Source organism: Passer domesticus, chromosome 32, assembly GCF_036417665.1.
Source record: "Passer domesticus isolate bPasDom1 chromosome 32, bPasDom1.hap1, whole genome shotgun sequence".
Taxonomy (NCBI): domain Eukaryota; kingdom Metazoa; phylum Chordata; class Aves; order Passeriformes; family Passeridae; genus Passer; species Passer domesticus.
The window spans coordinates 1880453-1899451 of record NC_087505.1 but is presented as its reverse complement, the minus strand read 5'-3'; the positions used below and the strand labels follow the sequence as shown (position 1 = coordinate 1899451).

General features: G+C 56.1%; 2 protein-coding genes across 11 annotated transcripts; both read right to left on the bottom strand.

The window, feature by feature from the left end:
• On the bottom strand, window positions 1–15971 carry LOC135288187 (tropomyosin alpha-3 chain). Of its 10 annotated transcripts, none has more exons than XM_064401523.1 (10): window positions 15754–15971; window positions 12557–12690; window positions 11647–11764; window positions 11345–11415; window positions 10501–10576; window positions 9406–9468; window positions 9216–9285; window positions 7391–7469; window positions 5527–5590; window positions 1081–1811 (listed from the first exon to the last, which is right to left on the bottom strand). In XM_064401523.1, the coding sequence occupies exons 1-10, from the start codon at window positions 15883–15885 to the stop codon at window positions 1734–1736; spliced, it is 885 nt and encodes a 294-aa protein (XP_064257593.1). In that variant the 5' UTR covers window positions 15886–15971; the 3' UTR covers window positions 1081–1733. The 10 variants fall into 10 exon arrangements, with proteins under 10 accessions (XP_064257597.1, XP_064257595.1, XP_064257596.1 ...); XM_064401522.1 differs by lacking the exon at window positions 10501–10576 and adding an exon at window positions 9925–10000 and having other exon boundaries at window positions 15754–15970; XM_064401527.1 differs by lacking the exon at window positions 5527–5590 and having other exon boundaries at window positions 1–1158.
• A 1154-nt stretch (window positions 15972–17125) lies between these two features.
• On the bottom strand, window positions 17126–18648 carry LOC135288190 (tropomyosin alpha-3 chain-like). The gene is made up of 2 exons (XM_064401533.1): window positions 18295–18648; window positions 17126–17973 (listed from the first exon to the last, which is right to left on the bottom strand). The coding sequence occupies exons 1-2, from the start codon at window positions 18406–18408 to the stop codon at window positions 17704–17706; spliced, it is 384 nt and encodes a 127-aa protein (XP_064257603.1). The 5' UTR covers window positions 18409–18648; the 3' UTR covers window positions 17126–17703.
• Between the last annotated feature and the right edge of the window lie 351 nt (window positions 18649–18999).

Genomic DNA, 18999 nt, shown 5'->3' with positions numbered 1-18999 from the left:
CATGTGGAGGGATCAGTTTTTATTTCAAAAGACAGTAACGCAATTTTTCAATTTAGTATCAAAACACTGGATATGGTTTTTGTCTCCAGATTGGCCCCAAAAAACTGCTACAACCAGGCAGCATGCTCAAACCACAAGCTACACGCTGCGAGCGTGACATCGCCACGCTCACACCTCACAACACAACACATCAGCAATGCACAGCAAGATGGCTTGGACTCAATTAAGACAATAAGAGCAGTCCTGGGCAGGAGGGAAGGCTTGGCTTCCTCCCTCCAGGTAGGCAAAAACACTTCTCCAAGGACACAAGGCTGTTGTACTTAAGTTGTTAAGTGTAACCCAGTGATGAGCAGTGAAGCTTGGTGCATCAGCACTTAGTGAAGGCAAAGTCAGCTCCAGGGTAGCAATGGGTTACAGGGACAGGGGCTTCTCTAAGCCCTTCAGGTGTGGAGGGGAAGGGACACAATCCCTGTGAAGGTTCAATTGGTTCAATTGTTCAGATGACTGGCTTGGCTTAAGGAAAAAAAAAAACCAACCCCCTAAAAAAGACACCTTTCACCCAAGTTGTTCCTTCCCAACATAGAGCTACCTTAAAGCTGAAAAACTGAACTGTGCTTTTGGCAAACAGCTCCTGGAAAAGGAAGTTCTCTCAACAGGCTGTCACCCTAGCCTGGCTACTCTGACTCACAGAACCATCATATCCGTTTCCTGCCCTGCCAAAGCAGGGTGGCCCAGAGCCGATTAACAGAAGGTTAATACCAAATTCTAAAGCCAAGAGCTCTGAAGTGTAGCTCACCAGCCTCACACGTTATTTGGAATGTTTATAATGGTTGCTACAAAAAAAGGTAGTTACAAAATGTGTACATCTCAAACATGCTCTCCAAACATTATTGCATTGTTTACTTCCCTTAATGATGCTGTTTGAAGCTCTGCCCAACCTGGTGGCCTTTAACCCTGGAACGAAGGAGATTTGTGTTTGGTCAAGTTGGCAACAGAAAGTAAACTCTGGTCCCAGGGTTAGAGGGCAGCAGCAGCTGGGCTGGCATCGCATGGCAGAGGCAGTGGCAGGGATCCATTACATCTCATTCAGGTCTAGCAGGGTCTGGTCCAGCATTCTTTGCGTGCAGAGATGCTCCTCTTTGGTGGATTTCAGTTTATCTGCCAAGAACAAGAGTCCAGAGTTACAAATCAGCATCGAACAACGCAGAGTCCTTTGCCAAAGAAAGCTCGTGCCAGCCCCTTCCCCACACAGAGCTGCAGCGATCCTCGGGCCGGAGTGCCTGGCTGGGTGCAGCTGGAAGCTTTGAGGTTACCTGGCTCAGGTGTAGCCCTGGCTTCTCACACTGCTGGTGCTCCCAGTATGGCCACGGTGCACCTTTAGCCTGAGCTCTGGTCAGTGTTTCACATGCAGGCGTCTCTGACCGCAGCCAGCTCTTCCCAGGGCTTCCACACCTCCACAGCTGACACACGTGGCCCAGCAAGGCACCCAAGAGCAACACACCCCTGGAAGTACAGCTGGTTGTGCCCCCCTTCCCTCAGCACTGGGCAGGGATGCCAAGGCCAGCAGCAGGGAGCAGACCACCAGCCCGAAGGGCAGCGGGGCAGGAGCTGGGGCAGTGACAGGCAGAGTGAGGAGTGAGGGAGCTGCACCCTGCCCGACACTACAGGCAGCTGTGCAGTCAATTCTCACATGTTCCTTAAGCCAGGAGGAGAGCAGATCAGCAGCTAGAGCTCTAAGTAGGCTTTACTCCAAAGGTGAGCCCACCCATATCACTGGAGACATCCACACGCTGGGACACTGGACAGACAGGCTGTGGAAAAATGTCCTTTAGGTACAGGCAGATTGCCAAAGCCACTCCCAACCTCCCCAGGGCCAGAAACTGCACAGAGAGAGAACAGCCTTCCTCGAGCATGAGCAACAGCAGCATTTAAATACTCCCTGCAGGCACCCAGGACACAGCTTCAGGCTGTGCATTTTGGCACTTGCTGTCAAGATGTCTGTGAGCATTCCCAACCCATCCCAGGGCTCTGGAGCTGCACTGGGGTCAGGCCTGGGAAATTACTGCTGCCCCCAAACCTTCTCAGTTAGAACTCCCCTGAAAAGGAATGTGCTACAGATGTGCAGTGTCTCACAGACCACAAGGTCAGTCCTTTATTGGTAGAAGCCATCATTCCATGCACCAGGAAATCCTACAGTTATTCAGCTAACAGTAAATTAAGTTGCAGCACTTGACAGCAGCTTCAAGCAGACATAAGTCTAACTTCAGCCCACCCTCATTTGGGGGGTGCAGCAATTCTGGTTCCATGGAGGAGCCAGGCAGGACCCCCTGGACAAGCAAACAAGACTGGTCAAAACACAGCCAAGTCTGGGGGTGACTTCACCAAGAATAGAGGTTACCTTTATATATTAAAAAAAAGCTTAAATAAATTACAGGATAAATCCAAGTGCCTCATTAAAAAGCAGCAATTGCATAAAATTCGCAAGTCTGCCAGTGTTAATGATCAGATTTCAGGGTGGTCCACAGCACTGGTGTCGCAATAAGCTGTTTAATGGGATTAGTGGGCCCCTTCTCAGTCACACAGATCATGCAGCATTAACTTCAGCTCATTAGAGAGCAGGCGGTTTTTCTCAAGCTGGCTGTACAGGCGCTCTGCAGCAGCGACAGGATAAGGGAAACAAGAGGAAGAGAGAAAAAGAGAGAAAGGGAAGGTTAGTAGAGCACCAAGATGAGCACATCAAACAAGCTGTCTCCATAGTGTGTGCTTCTGAGGACAGCCAGCTATTCCCAAAGGTTTGTCTTTCTCTAACTTGTGCTTCAGCTCAGGAAGATCACAGGAAGTCAGGTGTGAGCAGAAGTGAAAGTGCTGCCAAAGATGTGCAAAGGCAAAGAAAGGAAGAAGAGACACCAGAAGAGGAGCCTGCAGGCAGGGCTGGGCTGGACCCCAGCAAGGACAGAGATCTGGGATGTGCTTTAAGCCTGTGGAGCACACTGCAGAAACGAGTCCTGCCACAGCTGTACCAGAAACAGCTTCCAGAGGGAGCCACACCACACTGCAGTGGGACTGACAGGGTTTGAACAGCAGGACAGGCACACCAGAAGAACTGAGAATGAAAACATCTCATCCCTGGCCTGGAGGACCATCCTCTGAGAACGTGCCTGGTGCCACACAACAATCCAGTTAGGACTGGAGGCAGCAACTGCTTCAGGTACAGGACAGAGGGACTTCTGGAGCAGAGTCCTCTTTTACATCTGCCCCAGAACAACTCCATGAGCAGGGCACAACTGCCATTGCCTTTGCAGCCATGGCCTCTGCAGTCCCTGTCCTCAGAGCCCCACAGAGGTCCAGCAGCCACACACCTCCTCGAGCACTCATGATCATCAGCACGCTTGGTCCCTCTCCAGGATCTGTCCCTTCTCAGGGCTGGGTGGCAATGTCCTGCCACACAGCCTGCCAGCCACTACAGAGAACACATTCAGCGTCTCTCCTGCTCATTTGCATGGGCAGAGTCCTCCCAACCTGACAGATCCAATTCCTGCACTTAGGGGAATTCCAGGCAGTGAAAAAACCTTACACAGCATCTTCCAGCCTGGCAGAAGTGACCAGCACCACCTGCAGTGACACACAGTGTGATGCCTCTGCTGGAGGAGTGAGCCTAGAGCACAGCCTTGGCCTTGGCCTTCCCCTCTAATCTTTGTATTATGAGGTCCTAAGACTCTCAGGCACCCCCTGAAGGGCAGCTACACCATTCCTCATTGCTTTCAATCTTGGAATATTTTGCTCTTGAACGAGACCTAGCTGGGTAAAACTCCAGAAAGTGGAGTGGTTTACATGGAGCAGCCAAAGCATGTCACCCTCCCCAGAGTCTCAGCTCAGTCCCTCCAGTGTAACACCTGCACACAGAGGGGGAAGCTCAGCTTCAGCTTCACTCTCAGCTTCTCTCAGCCCTCAGAACCCTCTAACTGCACCTCGCTCTGCAGGAGAGGGAAGTAATGCTGATTGCTTGTCCCTTCTTTAAAGCCACCAAGGGACCAAGGCACAGGCAGAGAAGCCAGTGATTTCTGACCTACCACAATGCAGAATTTGAGGGAAGCTGTGGGTACCTGGCATCCTGGCCCATGCTTTGCACAACAGCTGCTGTTGCTGTGAGGGACTCTGGCTCCTTGCTGCTCTGAGCAGCCCCAATGCCAGTCCCCAGACCTGAGTGATCCAGGCTGTCCCCAGTGACAGAGAATGAGAGTGAACTGTGCTCAGCAGGACTTGGTGCAACAGCTCACAGCTTCCAAGCAAACATTCCTGCTTGGATACAGGGACCTGATGATTCACCCACACAAGGCAGCAGACTGGAGTGTTTAGCATGACTAAACCTCCCAGACACCAGGAACAGCTTCTCCACATAGAACACCTGCCCAGGTCTGCAGCAGCCACACCATGTTTGGCCTGCTCCCTTCTCTGGCCACCCCCAGGGCAGCCTCACCAGCTATCCCTGCCACTCAGGGAGCCCCAGGACGTGGGGAGCCCCAGGAGCTGGCCCTCCTGGTCAGTTAAGCTGTGTTTGCAGCACTCCCACATCACAGCAGAGCTCACAGGAACCAGCCTGCACAGGCCCAGCAATCCAGTCAGACCAGATGCCTCCAAAACCTCCCAGGGTAACCATTGCATCACCCACCCACATACCCATCCACCACCCAGAGTGGATTCCTTCTGGATGAGTGGGGAAAGGGCCTGCCACAGCCCAGCCTTAGATAACATTCCTGGGAACACCAGTGAGCAGAGCAGAGCCACCAGCTCCCCACAGCAAGAGTCAGGATGCAACCAGACCTCCCTGTGAGGAGAGAGGCACTTCCCCAGGGCAGGCTGCCACCTCCCACCACTAACAATCACTGAAGGTGTGAGGTTGAAAGGGACCACTGTGGGTGATCTGGTCCAACCTCTCTGCTCAAGCAGGGTCACCCCAGAGCACTTGGCACAGGATTGTGTCCAGATCATTCTGGAATATCTCGAGTGAGGGAGACTTCACATGGTATCTGGGCAATCTGCTCAGTGCTCAGTTACCAACACAGGAAAGAAATTCTTCCTCATGTTCAGGGTGAGATTTCCTGGGCATCAGTTTCTATGTGTGGCCTGTCCTACTGCTGGGCACCACCAAGCAGAATCTGCTCCATCCTCTGACACCTTCCCTTCAGATACTGACAGATAATGATGGCATCCCTGTTGCTTAAAAGCTGACAATGGAACACTGGACTCCTTCACATTTCCAAAAGCCTTGCCCCTCCCACAGTATCCAGATCCTGAACTCAGCTGCAGTTGGGTTACTGAAGAGTTCTGGGCTCCTGCTTTGTGCTCACAGGGCACAGCCACTGCCCCACATCCCAGGAGAGTCAGCCCACACTTGGAAATTCCTTGAATGCTCCCCCTCTTCCCCACCTGCCACCCAAGACAGAGTGGGACAGGCTGGGGCAGGTGAGTGTGCCTGGATTATCCTGAGTGCCAGTGCTGTCACGTGGAGACCAGAAGGGCACAAACCTGAGAAAGCCACGGGAAGTGTCCCATGTCATCAGAACTCTGCTCACGAAGGGCTCTTCGGGCACTGCAGTGGGTGAACCGATCCAGAAAGGAAAAAGTATTTCACCAACCACCACGAGGCAGCACATAACGTTTTGAGAGGCTGACCAGTGTTTATCACACCACATCAACCAGCAACAGCACCAGCAGTGACACATGCCAGGCACTCACAGCCCAGTGCCAGTGCTCAGTGGGAAGCTCCATGCCACGCTCCTAAAAGGATCCTGCAGCCCCCAGCCCCTGTGTGGGGAGGGCTCTGCAAAAGATTCCCTGCTCAGATGCTCACAGCCCTGCTGCAGGGCCTTCTCATTCCTGAAGCAGGAGGCCACACATCCTTCCCCCTGGCACAGGCAGCACCTCACACCCAAGCAGTTCTGCCCCAGTGGAGACCAGCCAGAGCTCACACAGTATTTATTGGCTTCCATACCCTGGCTAATGACTATCAGGTGTGTGACCTCCCACTGCACGTCAGTGTTTGGCAAGCAGTGCTGGTGAACACTCCAAAGCAGGCAGGAATGAGGAGTGTCTTCAGTCAGGCACAGCTCCAGGGCCTCCTGCTGCAACCCCCAGCCTCCAGTTTGACCCCACAGGCCCTGTCTGCAAAGCTGCCATCACATCTGGGAGCCAGTGACACACCTCAAAGAAAAATCCAGCGTGCTAGTGAGGTCTGTGCTCCACCGAGGGTGACACCAGTCTGAAGGCAATGCTCAGACAGTTACTCTAAAGCAGCAAGTGGTCACTAGAAACCCATTTCTCAAAAGCAACAGCCATTTATACAGGAACTGTTTTCCTTAAAAAAGGTGACATCATGCTCGAGCAAGAGGCAAGAGAAATACAAAAAGAGCTTTATGGCTCCACACAAGATATGCAAATGAGAACAACATCCTCCCCGCTCCCCCACCACAGAAAGGGCAGCCCCTCAGAGCAGGCTGTGTCTGGCACATCAGGTCACACAGAGGGAGCTTTGTTTGGGAGCAAGTGCAGCAGAACTGGGGGGCTGCTGCTGCAGCTTCCGTGTCTTTACAGCACCCATTCCCAGGGATGCCCTGTGCACAGTAACTGGAAAAAGGTACTGGAATTCAGAGTGAGATGAAGAGAGCGTGAATGCCGGGTGCAGATGCAGAACAAGCCACCAAGCAGAGAGACAAATCCAAAGTGGAGTTTGGAACCACAAGACTTATCTGTGTGAGACAGAAGGAGACACTAATTTTAAGAAAAGCCTTAGTGTTTGTGCACAGCAAACTCTGCTCAGGGAACTTTGGGACACTCGTGTTAAGGCTCTTCTCTGTGGGGTGAGGACCTCTCCTGGGTTAGTGCAAGGACCAGACGGAGCAGTTGTTAGCAGCACCCACTGCAGATCTGAACACAAAGCTGAGGAGCGAAGTTGCAGAAACACACAAGTTCAGCTACTTCCACAGATCAGTTCATGATCTGGCCCATCTCAAGCCTATGGTGGCAATTCCTAAGGAATCCACCTGAGCACTATCCACAGCCTCTTCCAGAAGGAATCCTGAGACCATGGTCCAGTGGCTCCAGCAGATGACAAAGCCACATTTCCTGAGAAAACCTTTCCCAGTGGGAATGGGAACTGCACTCAAATTTAAGTCAGAACCCTTTCAGGCCAGCACAGCACTTGGTTACACATGCAGACCACAAGGACCTAGAGTTAGAGGATGGCATGCTGGGGCTCCTTGGGCAGATCTGTAGAAGTAACCTGGACAGCACAGTGCTGATTCTCCAACTACAGAAACCACAGCAAACCAAGCAAGCACTGGCGGTCCAGCCTGCTGAAGCGAGAGGCGAACGCCAGCCAGCTCATATTTACATGGAAGTCATGTCATTCAGGGCGTGGTCCAGTTCCTCACTAATTGCTTTGTACTTCAGTTTCTGGGCATAGAGCTCATCTAGAAGAGGTTTAGGAGGAGAACAAAAGGAAAACAATGAGGGAAGGCAAAGAGTTCTTCCAACACTCCGGGGCGGGAAAAGCAGGACGGTTGGTGTACACGAACAGAAGAAAATGAAGTTAGATGTGGAGCCATCACGACTCTGTGTTCATCCCCAACAATGAACTGGAGGGTTCCAGCAGCCTGAGGACCAGCTGACCCACAAGTGCCTTCCAGGATTACAATCCAGCTCCGAGGGCAGCAGAGCCAAGCACTCAACCACATCACCTTGTGAAAACAAGCTGTCCAGCTAGGTCAGCAGGAACCAGTGTCAGGAGGAGCAGCAGGGAAAGGCAACTCCATCCACTTAGGGAGAAGCTTGTTACAGCTAAGGAGAGCACTGATAATTGAGGTGCTTTGTTCTCACCTGTGTCTCAATGCAAAGACTGGCTTGGGAGAAGTCAGTCATGTAATAGAGCTGGGCATCAGAGGAAATTCCATCCTGCAGGATGCAGTGAGGTGGGGGAGCAGACTGGCCACACCAGTGTTCTCCATCAGATAATGGAGTAGACAGGCAGCTCTCTGCCTCCAGGGAGGGGTGGGCCTGGAACTGTGCTGACACATCCCTGAGCCCTGCAGAGCTGGCACAGACAGCTCCAGCTCTGGCTGCCTGGGCTGTAGTACAGCTGGGTATGCTGCTAACAGCCTCGCAGAGCCTGGGGAACTTTGTCAGATGTCATGAACTAGGTCACTTTAGCAGCAAGGCTGCAGACCAGAGCCAACTCTCAATCAACAGGTTTCAAGGGGAGCATGCAGGGATTTGGAGGACTTTCTGCAGTTCCAAATAAAAGCTTGTCCTGGACCATGAGGTGGCTCAGATTGCTGCTTGGCTGCAGTTCTGGAACAGCTCAGCTGACACCATTGCTATTTCTAGATAATAAACCTCAAGAGTGACTCCAGACAGTAGGATAGTGCTTTGTATCTCCAAGAGCTGGCACTAAAAGACCACAAAGGCACACCTGTGGTCAAGGTAGGAGACCTGTAAGGGTTTTGGTTTACCACCACCACCACTCCAGTCACAGCAATCCACAAAAGAATCTGGCCACAGTCCCAGATTTAAGGGAGGCAGCTGAAACCTTCTCCTTCTGTGGCTTGGGGCAAGGTTCTGCAATGGCTGGCCTCAGGAGTGTTCCTGAAGGACTGTGTGAAGGAATGGGAGGAAAAAAGGAACCCACCCTTGAACTGCTGGGTATTTAACCTTGATTCAGGACTCACACTGGGGAGTCCGAGTCCTCATGGGGGCTGTTTCAGACTCACTGACTCCTGTGGTTGACCTGCAAGATGGTTGACCCCATTTGCAGTGGCCAGCACGTGCATGATGCTCTGCACACAAGTATGTTATTGTGACCAGTTCTTACAAGAACAGGTGTTTCTTTCCTATGCCACTCCTAAATGAACTGGATCAAGCTGGAGCACAGGGATCTAGTTACATTCCTGAGGACATCACTACCAAAATACAGAAGCTATCTAGATAAGGCCAGGTGTCTGGATGAAGAGCTTGAGACCTGCTGCAGCACAGGGGAACTGTTTTCACAGCAGAGGCACAGGGCAGGACTCTTGCCAAGCCTCACCTTGGAGGACAAGTGGGGTTGTGCTCCAAGCAATGAGGAGCACAGCAGCCTGTCTGCTCTCCAGCTACCTGAGAGATAGCCCTCCTTAGCTTCTCACTCAACACACATCCCTTGGTTTCCCATCCCCAGAATGTACCTTCCAGATCATCAATGGTCTTCTCCAGCTTGGCTACAGAGCGTTCAGCAAACTCAGCACGGGTCTCTGCCTGCCAGACAGAAATAAGGCAGTGAGTGCAACAGCCCTACAGGAAAGGGCACCAGTCCAAGGACATGGACTTCACATCTCTTCCCAGTCAGGCTGAGGCCACCCTGACATGGTCACTCACCTCTTTGAGTTTATCAGTCAGAATCTTGATCTCTTCTTCATATTTATCCTCTTTTTGAGAGTACTGTGGAAAAGGAGTCAGCAGTCAGCAGCCCCAGATACCTCCCTCTCCAGAGAGCCCACAACTACAGAGGGCAGCATCAACTCCTCACTGCAGCACACATGACAACTTCCACCTGGGAGCTGTTCACATCCTCACCCAAGTCCAACAGGACTGGGTCAGGTGGCAAGTCTCACATCATGCATGGAACACAAACTCGGATGCAGAAAAATTCTCATCTTAACATTTTAGCAGCTTAAACATCCTGGCTGATTGAGTCTGCCCCAAGGCAGGGAAGGGCAGCCAGGCTTCCCGCACCCCAGTTTCCACAGCCCTCCAATGAAATACCTCAGCCCTCCCAGCAGAGCAAGCACTGCACTCCTGGCTTGCTTAAGACTGCAGTTGAATCATTTCCACCTCAGTGGGTGCTCTGCTGTTTACCCTCCTAGCACAACAGCACCCTGGGACAGGCAGCCCTACCTTCTCAGCCTGAGCCTCAAGAGACTTGAGATTGTTGGTGACATTCTTCAGCTCCTCCTCCAGCTCGGAACATTTACTGTGGGGTTTCGTAAGGAAAGGGGGGAAAAAAAAGGAAAAGAAGAAGTGGGAGGGAAAGACAGGAGACAAGAAGTGAATCCACGTGCAGGGAAGATCAGGAATTCTTTAGGAGACTGTCTGAGATCAGACTGGATAGGACCCTGCTTTGAGGCACCTGTGCAGAAAGCAAGTTCCCTTTTTGCCTCTGAGCTCATGTTTGAAATACTCTGCCAGCACATGCACGGGGCACAGAGCTGAGCAGTGAGATGTGGACACAGGTTTCTGCCAGACTTGGAGTCTCCAAGGAGAAGCTTCACGTTTAGTGTGCTGTATGGAGGGAAGCTGTTCTGATGGACAGAAGGACAGCCACCACCACTCAAAAAGGGATATTTATGGGCAGAGAGGACAGAATGTTCCAGGAGAGAGCAAGAGAGAGACGCAGTTAAGCTGAGGGGAGGAGCATAGTGAGGAGACCACATGAGTTTTGGTTTAATGGTTCAAGAAGGGAAAGGTTAGTACCTTTTCTTCGGCAACAGACAGACACTTCAAGTTCTGGTCCATCACTCTGATCTGCTCCTGCAGCTCCCGGCAATGACTGTTAGTGACGGTCACACAGGGGCACAAGCCAGGTGGGGGCAAGGTCAAAAGGAGCACCAGAACCACACCACCACAGAGCAAAAAAGGGTGTGGGGGGAAACACAAAAAAGTCATGGTCACAACATGCACATCTGGGCGGGAAGCACAGTGCTGCTGCTGCTGCATACACACCAACTGTGTTAGACAAGGCCCAGAGCACAGAAAGGCCCTGACCAGCTCCTCAAGGATCAGCTAAAGCACCTGGACACATGAAAGGAGCCCAAACACCAGGATTTGTGTCTCTGCTCTGAGCAGAGGAAGCTCAGATTTCTGCTCAGCAGTGCAGAAGCCTGTAGTGATTACTGCAAATACTTGGAGAGGCCCAGAGACCAACCTCAACCACCCCATGTGCCACTTCAGTCCCTGGCCCAGGAGGCCTCTGCCACTTCAGTGCAAGCACTGTGCTCTGCAGCAGTGTGAACGACCTTGTGACTGCACACACAAAGCTGTGCTGGTGAATGCTGAGCACAGGAAGGCTCCCCAGCCTTCGTGACTAGGGAGTGAGTCCATGCAAAGGGGCAAAGTGTCTCCACCCAAGGCAAATCACATCAGACTCCGTGTCCTAGGTGGAGCTAATCCTGTTTCAAGGAGGGAAGTGCTTTTGTTGCTTTCCTTCGCAGACCTAAACCCACCCTGTGCTTCAGGCCTTGTGTAACAAGGTTAGCAATGCAGTGTTAGTTCCCATGCAGAGGCAGACCTGCCAGCTACATGCAAGCAGACTACTCACGACTCTGCAAGCTCAGCTCTCTCTTCAGTACGCTCCAGATCCCCTTCAATGATCACCAGTTTCCGAGCAACCTGCAAAGGACAAACAGAGTCAAGGGGAAGGAGGAGAGTTTTATGCTTGTAGGCTTTGCAGAGCAGTGAAGGGAAGGAATGCTGCAGGAGCCACTGGAGCTGTTGGAAGCTTTTGGCCAAGCAGAGCACTGATGTGGCTCTGCTGAGAGTCAGGCTCTGCCTCTAGGTTTGCTATCAGCAGGAAGAGTCTCCCAGCCCAGGTCAGTCATACAGAGCACCCAAGGGTCTCACCTCCTCATACTTCCTGTCCGCCTCCTCTGCAATGTGCTTGGCTTCCTTGAGCTGGATCTCCTGCAGTTCCATCTTCTCCTCATCCTTCAGAGCTCTGTTTTCAATGACTTTCATGCCTCTGCCCAGAAGCAAGCACAGGGAGGGGAGATGTGTGAAACAGTCTTGACAAGGCAGCAGTGCAATGAGTTCCAGAGCATTAACAGCAGTGCCCTTCTCAATAAGCCATGATTCCTCTGAATGCAGAAGGCAGAGGCCTCTGGGCTGATGTGAATACAGCCACCTCAATTTCTTGGAATTAACTATTCTTTGGAACATTTTCCCAGCAGATCACTGGGTTCCCAGGCCAAGGGGAGTGCAATGCTGCTGAGAACAAGCCCAGCTCTCTTAGAAACTCAGCACAGCCAAGTCAAGCACTTCCCCATCTGGAATGAAGGAAGAGCCAAGTCTGTCTCTATGCAGGCCACCAGCAGGGTCAGGCTGCTCACGGTGTGTGCAGGAGGAAGCACATCAGACAGCTGGAAGTGGACCACTCCCCTCTGAATCACAGGCCAGGTCAGGGGACATCTGCCAGCTAGGGAGCATGCTGGCAGAGAGGCTGCCCTGCCCCACCTGCAGCCACCTTTGCACAGCAATGGTGTCCCTGAACCCAAGTATTTCTCCTCCTTTGGAGGAGGGGATGCAGTGGTGGCACATGGCACTTCCTCACTCCCTAGCCTGAGGTTCCAGGACAATCAAGGCCATCAGCAGCCTCAGGTTCATCTGCATTGTTTCAGCTGCTCTGCATAAGCAGGCACTGACTCCCACATGCAGCCTTGATGTGGGATCTCCTCCCCCACTCTGGGAAGCCCAAAAAGTTGGTGGCACCAGACCCTCAGTGTTTGACAGAGTGCAAGCAGGAGTCCTTGCTCACCTTTCGCTCTCATCTGCCGCCTTCTCTGCCTCTTCCAGCTTCTGCAGAGCTGTGGCAAGGCGCTCCTGAGCTCGGTCCAACTCCTCCTCCACCAGCTGGATACGGCGGTTCAGAGATGCCACTTCTGCCTCAGCCTGCAGGGAGCACAGGAGGGCACTCAGCCTGGGCAGGTTTAGCAGCTCGGGCAGGGCAGCTGAGATGTGCCATGGGGTCAGCAGCAGCACAGAGGAGCCCAAAGCAAACCCAGGATGCTCCAGCCACTCTCCCAGAGGCAAGCAGCACATTTAGCTCTGCAGGCTTCTCGCTGTCAGCCTGCACTGCTCTGAGCTGAAGCCACAAACACTAAGGAGATGACTTACACCAAGGGCTGCCTCTGCAGCTGCCAGGATCCTGCCAGGCCATTCATCACAGCCCTGTTTATCCACCACACCAGAGGGTGCTGACAGCTGCCACTTAGCAGAGAGTCAGTTTACTGGTGTGATCTGGACGTGAGCGTTGCTTGAGGCAAACCCTCTCACCAGCAAGGTGAGAAGGATTAACATGTTCAGGGATGTGCCAAGCTCTGCTGGGTGCTGGCAAGCTGGGCTGGTCACAGGTGCTCCCCAGCCCCAGGGCTTGTGGCTGCAGAGCCCACAGCCCCAGCTGAGAGCCTGCAGTGCTTGAGGCTCCCTTCCTCCCAGCAACTCACTAACAATCCAGAGAAGGAGCAAAAGCCTTCTCCAGTCTTGAGACAGGTTGAGGAGGCTGTTCCCCAGCAATAGCTGCCTTGGTTCAGTCATACACGTTAGAAGTTGAGTTTAAAAAACTGCTGACAGCTTGCAGACATTTGCCAGAAATGTGACTGAAGCTTTAAGGAACTGGCACAGATCAGAGGCCATCCTACCCCCCCAAACACTGCAATCCATGTTCTAGTCAGCCTTCAAAGAGGCCACAAAGTACAAGCCAGCCCCCATAGTGCTGTGCTGGCAACAGAGATGGTGGGGAACACAGACCATGCAGCTTTGTGCTCAGCTCATCACTCGTGTGGCAGAGCCACTGGTGCTCAGTGAGGCAATCCAGCACTGCCATCACCCTGTGGTTTGCTCCAGTGAGAACACAGCCAGGGCACACACAGAGCACAGGAACTGCCCTTCAGTGTTGCTGAAAACAAAACACCTCAAGGCCAAGGATGAAAATCCCTTCAATGGCACTCCCCTTCTGGATCAGACCCAGACTAAACAGTCAATGAGAGACTCGCTGCAATCTTTTTGGGACCCTGGGGGCATGACCTGATTGGCTGTGAGGCCCCTGCTTAGAGCCACATCCACTCCAGCCAAACCCAGGGGAGCCCAGAACGCTTTAGGGACTCTGACATCCCACCAGAGCCCCCTGGGGAGCCCAGAATCCTGCTCCCCAACAGATCACAACGGCAAGGCAGGAGTGCAGCCATTCCAGCACTGTGATCTCCTGCAGAGACCCGGGCACATGCCAGACTAACAAGAAATACTCCAGCTGCACATAACAAAGCACCCTTCCCGGAGGAGCAGAGTGATGAAAGGCGCCAGTGTCACAGCGGGGTCCAACACCGGCTGCATCCAGTTCCCAGAGGGGCTGCCCCAGCTCTTCCCCCCACTGGCACCCGGGCTCCCCTGGCAGGTTCCAAGGCCAGGATGGGAGAGCACAGAGCAGCTCCCACGCAGGTGCACCCGGCTCTGGAGAAGCCCACACCCCTTTGGTGCCCAGAGCCAACACCCACCCGGCTGAAAGGGGAAGTGGTGTGCCTGAAGAGGAGCACAAAAATACCTTAAACAGAGCCAGGATGGAGACTGCCTGACTGCATCTTTGCCCTGTTAAAGGGGCTACCAGCTGTGGAGGTGCAGGACCTCCTCCTTCCTTCTCCCAGGCAGGAGACACACCAGTACAGTGGGCCTCCACTTCTCGACCCTTTGAACTGCATCACGCAGCCCTGACTTCCTGCAGGCAGTGTTCAACCCAAAAACCACCCAAAAACCACCCTTAATTTTGAGGAAGTGCCTCTCCCCTGCTGCAGCAGGGCCCTTACACCTCCTGTCCTGCTGCTTCTCTCTAGATACAGATGAAACTGTCAGGCTTCCTCAGAGCACGGGGCGACAATTCCAGGAGACTTCCACATCCCTTCTGCTACAAGTGGCACGCTCCTGTTATTCCATGCTTCCTTCACAAAGGCAGCCCTGAACCAGGGAGCACCTGGAGCCCAGCAAATCAAGAGGGGAGCTCATCCAGGCCACCACTGCTGCCCCAAGAGAGCTCCCCAGGTCCTGGGGCCAGGCAAGCCCTGGGCACCATACTGGCAGCACTGGTTCTCTCCGCCGAAGGAGGTTCAGGGAGCAGGGAAAAATACGCCTGTACCCGTGACAATGCTGCTAGGAGAATTCCTTATGTGGCTGCAAAGAAAGAGCCAGCTGAGGCCTGGGAGTGGCAGGAGCTTGTGCCACGGATCCGGGCAGCAGAGCCCGACCCATCCCTGGCAGTGCCACAGCGCTGTCACAGACTCAGGCTGGGGCACTCGGGGGGAGCGCTCAGCCTCACGCCCAAAATGCAGCAAAATCACTGCAAATCCAACGAGAGCCGAGCTTAGATTCGAGCGGGGACCCATCCCCAAAACGCCACCAGCCTTGCCCGTGTCGCAGGCCACCGGGAGGTGCTGCCCGTGTCCCCTCAGCTTTCGGGTGCTGCCAGCCCGGCCGTGAGCGACAGCGCTGCCAGCTCAGATCGCGCTGTCGCTCCCTCCTCCTCCCTTCCCGGCGCTGCCAGCCCAGCCCCTGCCTTCCCCCGCGGCTGCCGGTGAGGGGGGCAGCGGCGAGCCCGGCCCGCCGGGCCCCGGCAGCGCCGCCGCATCCCGAGGGAGCCCGCTCCTTCCTTCCTTCCATCTTACCCGCGCAGCGCCGGGCTCGGGGCCGCACAAGATGGCCGGGGCCTCCCCCAACCTCCCTCCCTCCCTGCCCCGCTGCCGGCCGTCCCGGGACACCGGGAACACCGAAACAACGACACCGAAACAACGACAGGCCTTCCTCCGCCGGGGCTCCGGTGTCTGCTCAGCACCACGGGCGGGTCCCAGCGACCCAGAGAGAGCCACGGACACTCCGGCCCGGGCCGGCACCTCGCCGGCGGCCCCGCGGCTCGGAGCGACCCCCGGCCCCGGGGCGCGCCGCCCGCCCGGCTCTGCCCCCGCGCGGTACCTGCTCGCGGTTGCGGCGCTCGGCTTCCACCTCCCGCTGCAGCCGCTCCGCCCGCTCCTCCGCATCGTCCGCCTGCTGCTGCAGCACCTGGATCTTGCGCTTCACCGCCTCGATAGTGGTGGCCCCGGCCATGCTCGGCGCCTCCGCTCCAGCCCCGCCACCCCTCAGACACCGGGACCGCGCCCGGGACGGCCGGACGGAAGTGACGTCACTTCCGCCCCGCCTCGCGGCCGCGTTACCGGGGAGATGAGGAGCGGCCGCCGCGCCCGGGGCGGGGCACCGAGAGCGGCACCGGGCGGGAACGGGGCGCCGGGCGGGGGCACGCACCGGCACCGGCGGGAACGGGGCACCGGGCGGGGGGCACACACCGGCGGGCACACACCGGCACCGGCGGGAACGGGGGCACCGGCACCGGGCGGGAACGGGGGCACCGGGCGGGGGGCACACATCGGCACCGGCGGGAACGGGGGCACCGGGCGGGGGGCACACATCGGCACCGGCGAGAACGGGGGCACCGGCACCGGGCCGGGGACACACACCGGCACCGGGCGGGGAGGGAACACGGGCACCTGGTTCCCCCTGGTACCGGGCCTGGCCTCACATGTCACACGGAGCAGGCACGGCCCGCAGGATCCGCCCGGGCAAGCACGGGCTTCCCGGCCCTGCCCCACGGAACTCCCCTCGCACCCGCCCCGCTCGGACTGCCCGCAGCCCCGGGCACGGGGACACGGGCACTGCCATCCCCGGGGAGCCCACAGCCCTGAGGCAGATCCTGCTCCTTCCTTCCAGCCGGGGCAGGGCTGTGGCCGCCGGGCTCCCGCTCCGCGTTTCCATGCGTGGAATCCCGGGTGGGAACGCTGCCGCGTCGGGGCAGGTAACGCTGCGAAGACCGGGGTTCCTCAGAGCTGGGAGCTGTGTTCCGCCGTGGCACGAGGGTCGTGGAGCCCCGCAAGAGCTCGGTGAACGCGTCACTGAGCCCTGTTGCTGCTCTCATTCCCCACAAAGCCCATTTGTCAATGATTCCAGCGTGTCGATGGAAGGGAAAGGCTCCGGGCTGCCGGCCTGAAACCCTGGCAGGGACATTTGCCTGGCATGGCATGTATGGCGTGGCATGTTTCCAGGGGTGAGATGGGCATTGAAAGGGTTCTGTTGGGCTGGAAGCACCCAGGAGGCAGCTCTGCCCTTTCAATGCTCCAGGGTGCAAAATCCCTCCACTTCCCAGAGCCAGGGGGAAACTGGGGGGACCCCCATGGGCCACCCGCCAGGAAAAGGGGCTCCAGGTGTACAGAGAGGGATCCACGAGGAAGCAAGTGGAGGTGTGACAGCAGGGAAAATGCCAACAGGGAGCAAAGGGGGGCAAGAAGGATGTGAGGGTGGGAAAGGGCTGCCAAGAGCTCTGCAATACTGCACTCGACACAAGCCAGTTCCAGTGCAGGACGGGCCGCAGGGATGTGCAGGCAAAGCTGCAGGGTTGGAGATGTGCCAGGGCTCTGGAGCTCGCAGGGAGAGCAGCCCAGGTGCTGTGCTGGGGCTCAGGCACTGCCCCACGAGCAGGGAGAGAACGGCTCCTGCTCTCCATCAGAGCTGGGCTGCGTGGCTCTGACACTGGCCCCTGAGACATGCCGGCCTCTCAAGGACTGCCAGGTCCTGACAGGTGACGAGCGGGGCCTCTGGATGGCAGGAGAGCTGGCTGAAACCCTGCACCGCTCGCCCCATTGTTTTCCTGGAAACGGCGGACAACAATAGCCGGGCTGTGCAATGCTCACGCTGCCCATGAGCCCCCGCCCGCGGGGGGATGAGGGCTCTCCCCTCCTCCTCCTCCTCCTCCTCCTTCTCGGAGCTCGGCTCCACCACCCCCAGCCGTGACTCAGACTTTCCTGGGGACACGTGGACCCCCATATCCCGCACTTGAGCTGCTCGCAGCCCGGCTCTGCCCTCTGGATTTGTCCTTCACAGACACCTACACAGTGTTACCGGGAGCACACCGAGGGACAGGGACTTTTCCTGTGTCCCCAAGGCACAGGGAAGGGCTGCAGACCCACCAGGAAGGGGGGCGAGGCAGCACTCATCTTCCACCCTGCACCCCATACATACGTCCGCCGCCTTCTTCTCTGCCAGCTCCAGCTTCTCCTGGGCGTCTTTCAGGGCCTCAGAGTATTTGTCCAGTTCATCCTCTGTCCCCTTTAGCTTCTTCTGCATGGCAGCTAGCTCATCCTCCAGCTGGAAGGACAGTGGTGTCACTACAGGTGGACACCACTCTGGATCCCTGCACCCCAAGAGAGCCCTGCCTGCCCCATGGCATCCCTCCTGCCCCTTCCTTGGGGCCAGCTCTGCCCCACAGTGTCCACCCCATCCCTACATCCCACCAGCTGGCAGAGACTGAGCCCTGGACACCCTTGGAGTGCCCTTGAGCTGTGGGATAGTGGCAGCTGTCACACTCTCATACCCCAAGCAGAATCTCTGTTGGGTCTGGGCTCAGCATAACCCAGCACAGCCACCCCCCACCTCCCCTGGGCTGGGGGCTGTGGCTGCCTGCCCTACCTGCTTGCTCCGCTCCTCCGCCTGCTTCTGCTCAGCCTCCGCCTGCTCTGCCCTGTCCAGGGCGTTCTCCTTGTCCAGCTTCAGCATCTGCATCTTCTTCTTGATGGCCTCCATCCTCGGTGGCACACGGGCAGCGGGGTGCAGACAGACAATGGGTGGCTAGGGCAGCTGTGTCGCCTGTGCCCCACTCACCGTTTATCAGCTCTGCCCAGCACAGTGCCTTTGCCTTTCTTGGGCTGACCCGCCTCTCCACCTTCCCAAAAAGTCTGTGCTCAGGACCCATTGTGTGTCCTGGGGGGCTCCGGGTGGTCACAGCCTTATTTGGGCTCCCGAGGACAGCTGGGGTGTTATAAAAAGCAGCAGCAGGTCTGCGAGAGGGGGTCCTGCATTGTTCCAGGTGCCCCCTCCCCCCTGCAACGGGACACCCTGGCTGGTGCCCGAGTGCTTCCTCAGGATGTTGAACTGGGTCCTTGCAGCACTGGCACAAAGTCCTCGCCCCTTATTTGCCTTCCTTGGGGGGGCTTAGGAGGTTTTGGTGGCCCTGGGCTGACATTTACCCCTGCCCGGGGGCGGCGTAGAAAAGGGCAAGATCATCCTGGCACTATTTTGGGAGCAGGGGCTTGGCTGAGAGTGTTTGGCTCTGCGGGAGCAGCAGGGGAAACTGCACCCAGCCCGGGAGCCTGCTGAGCCCCAAGCCCAGCTCTG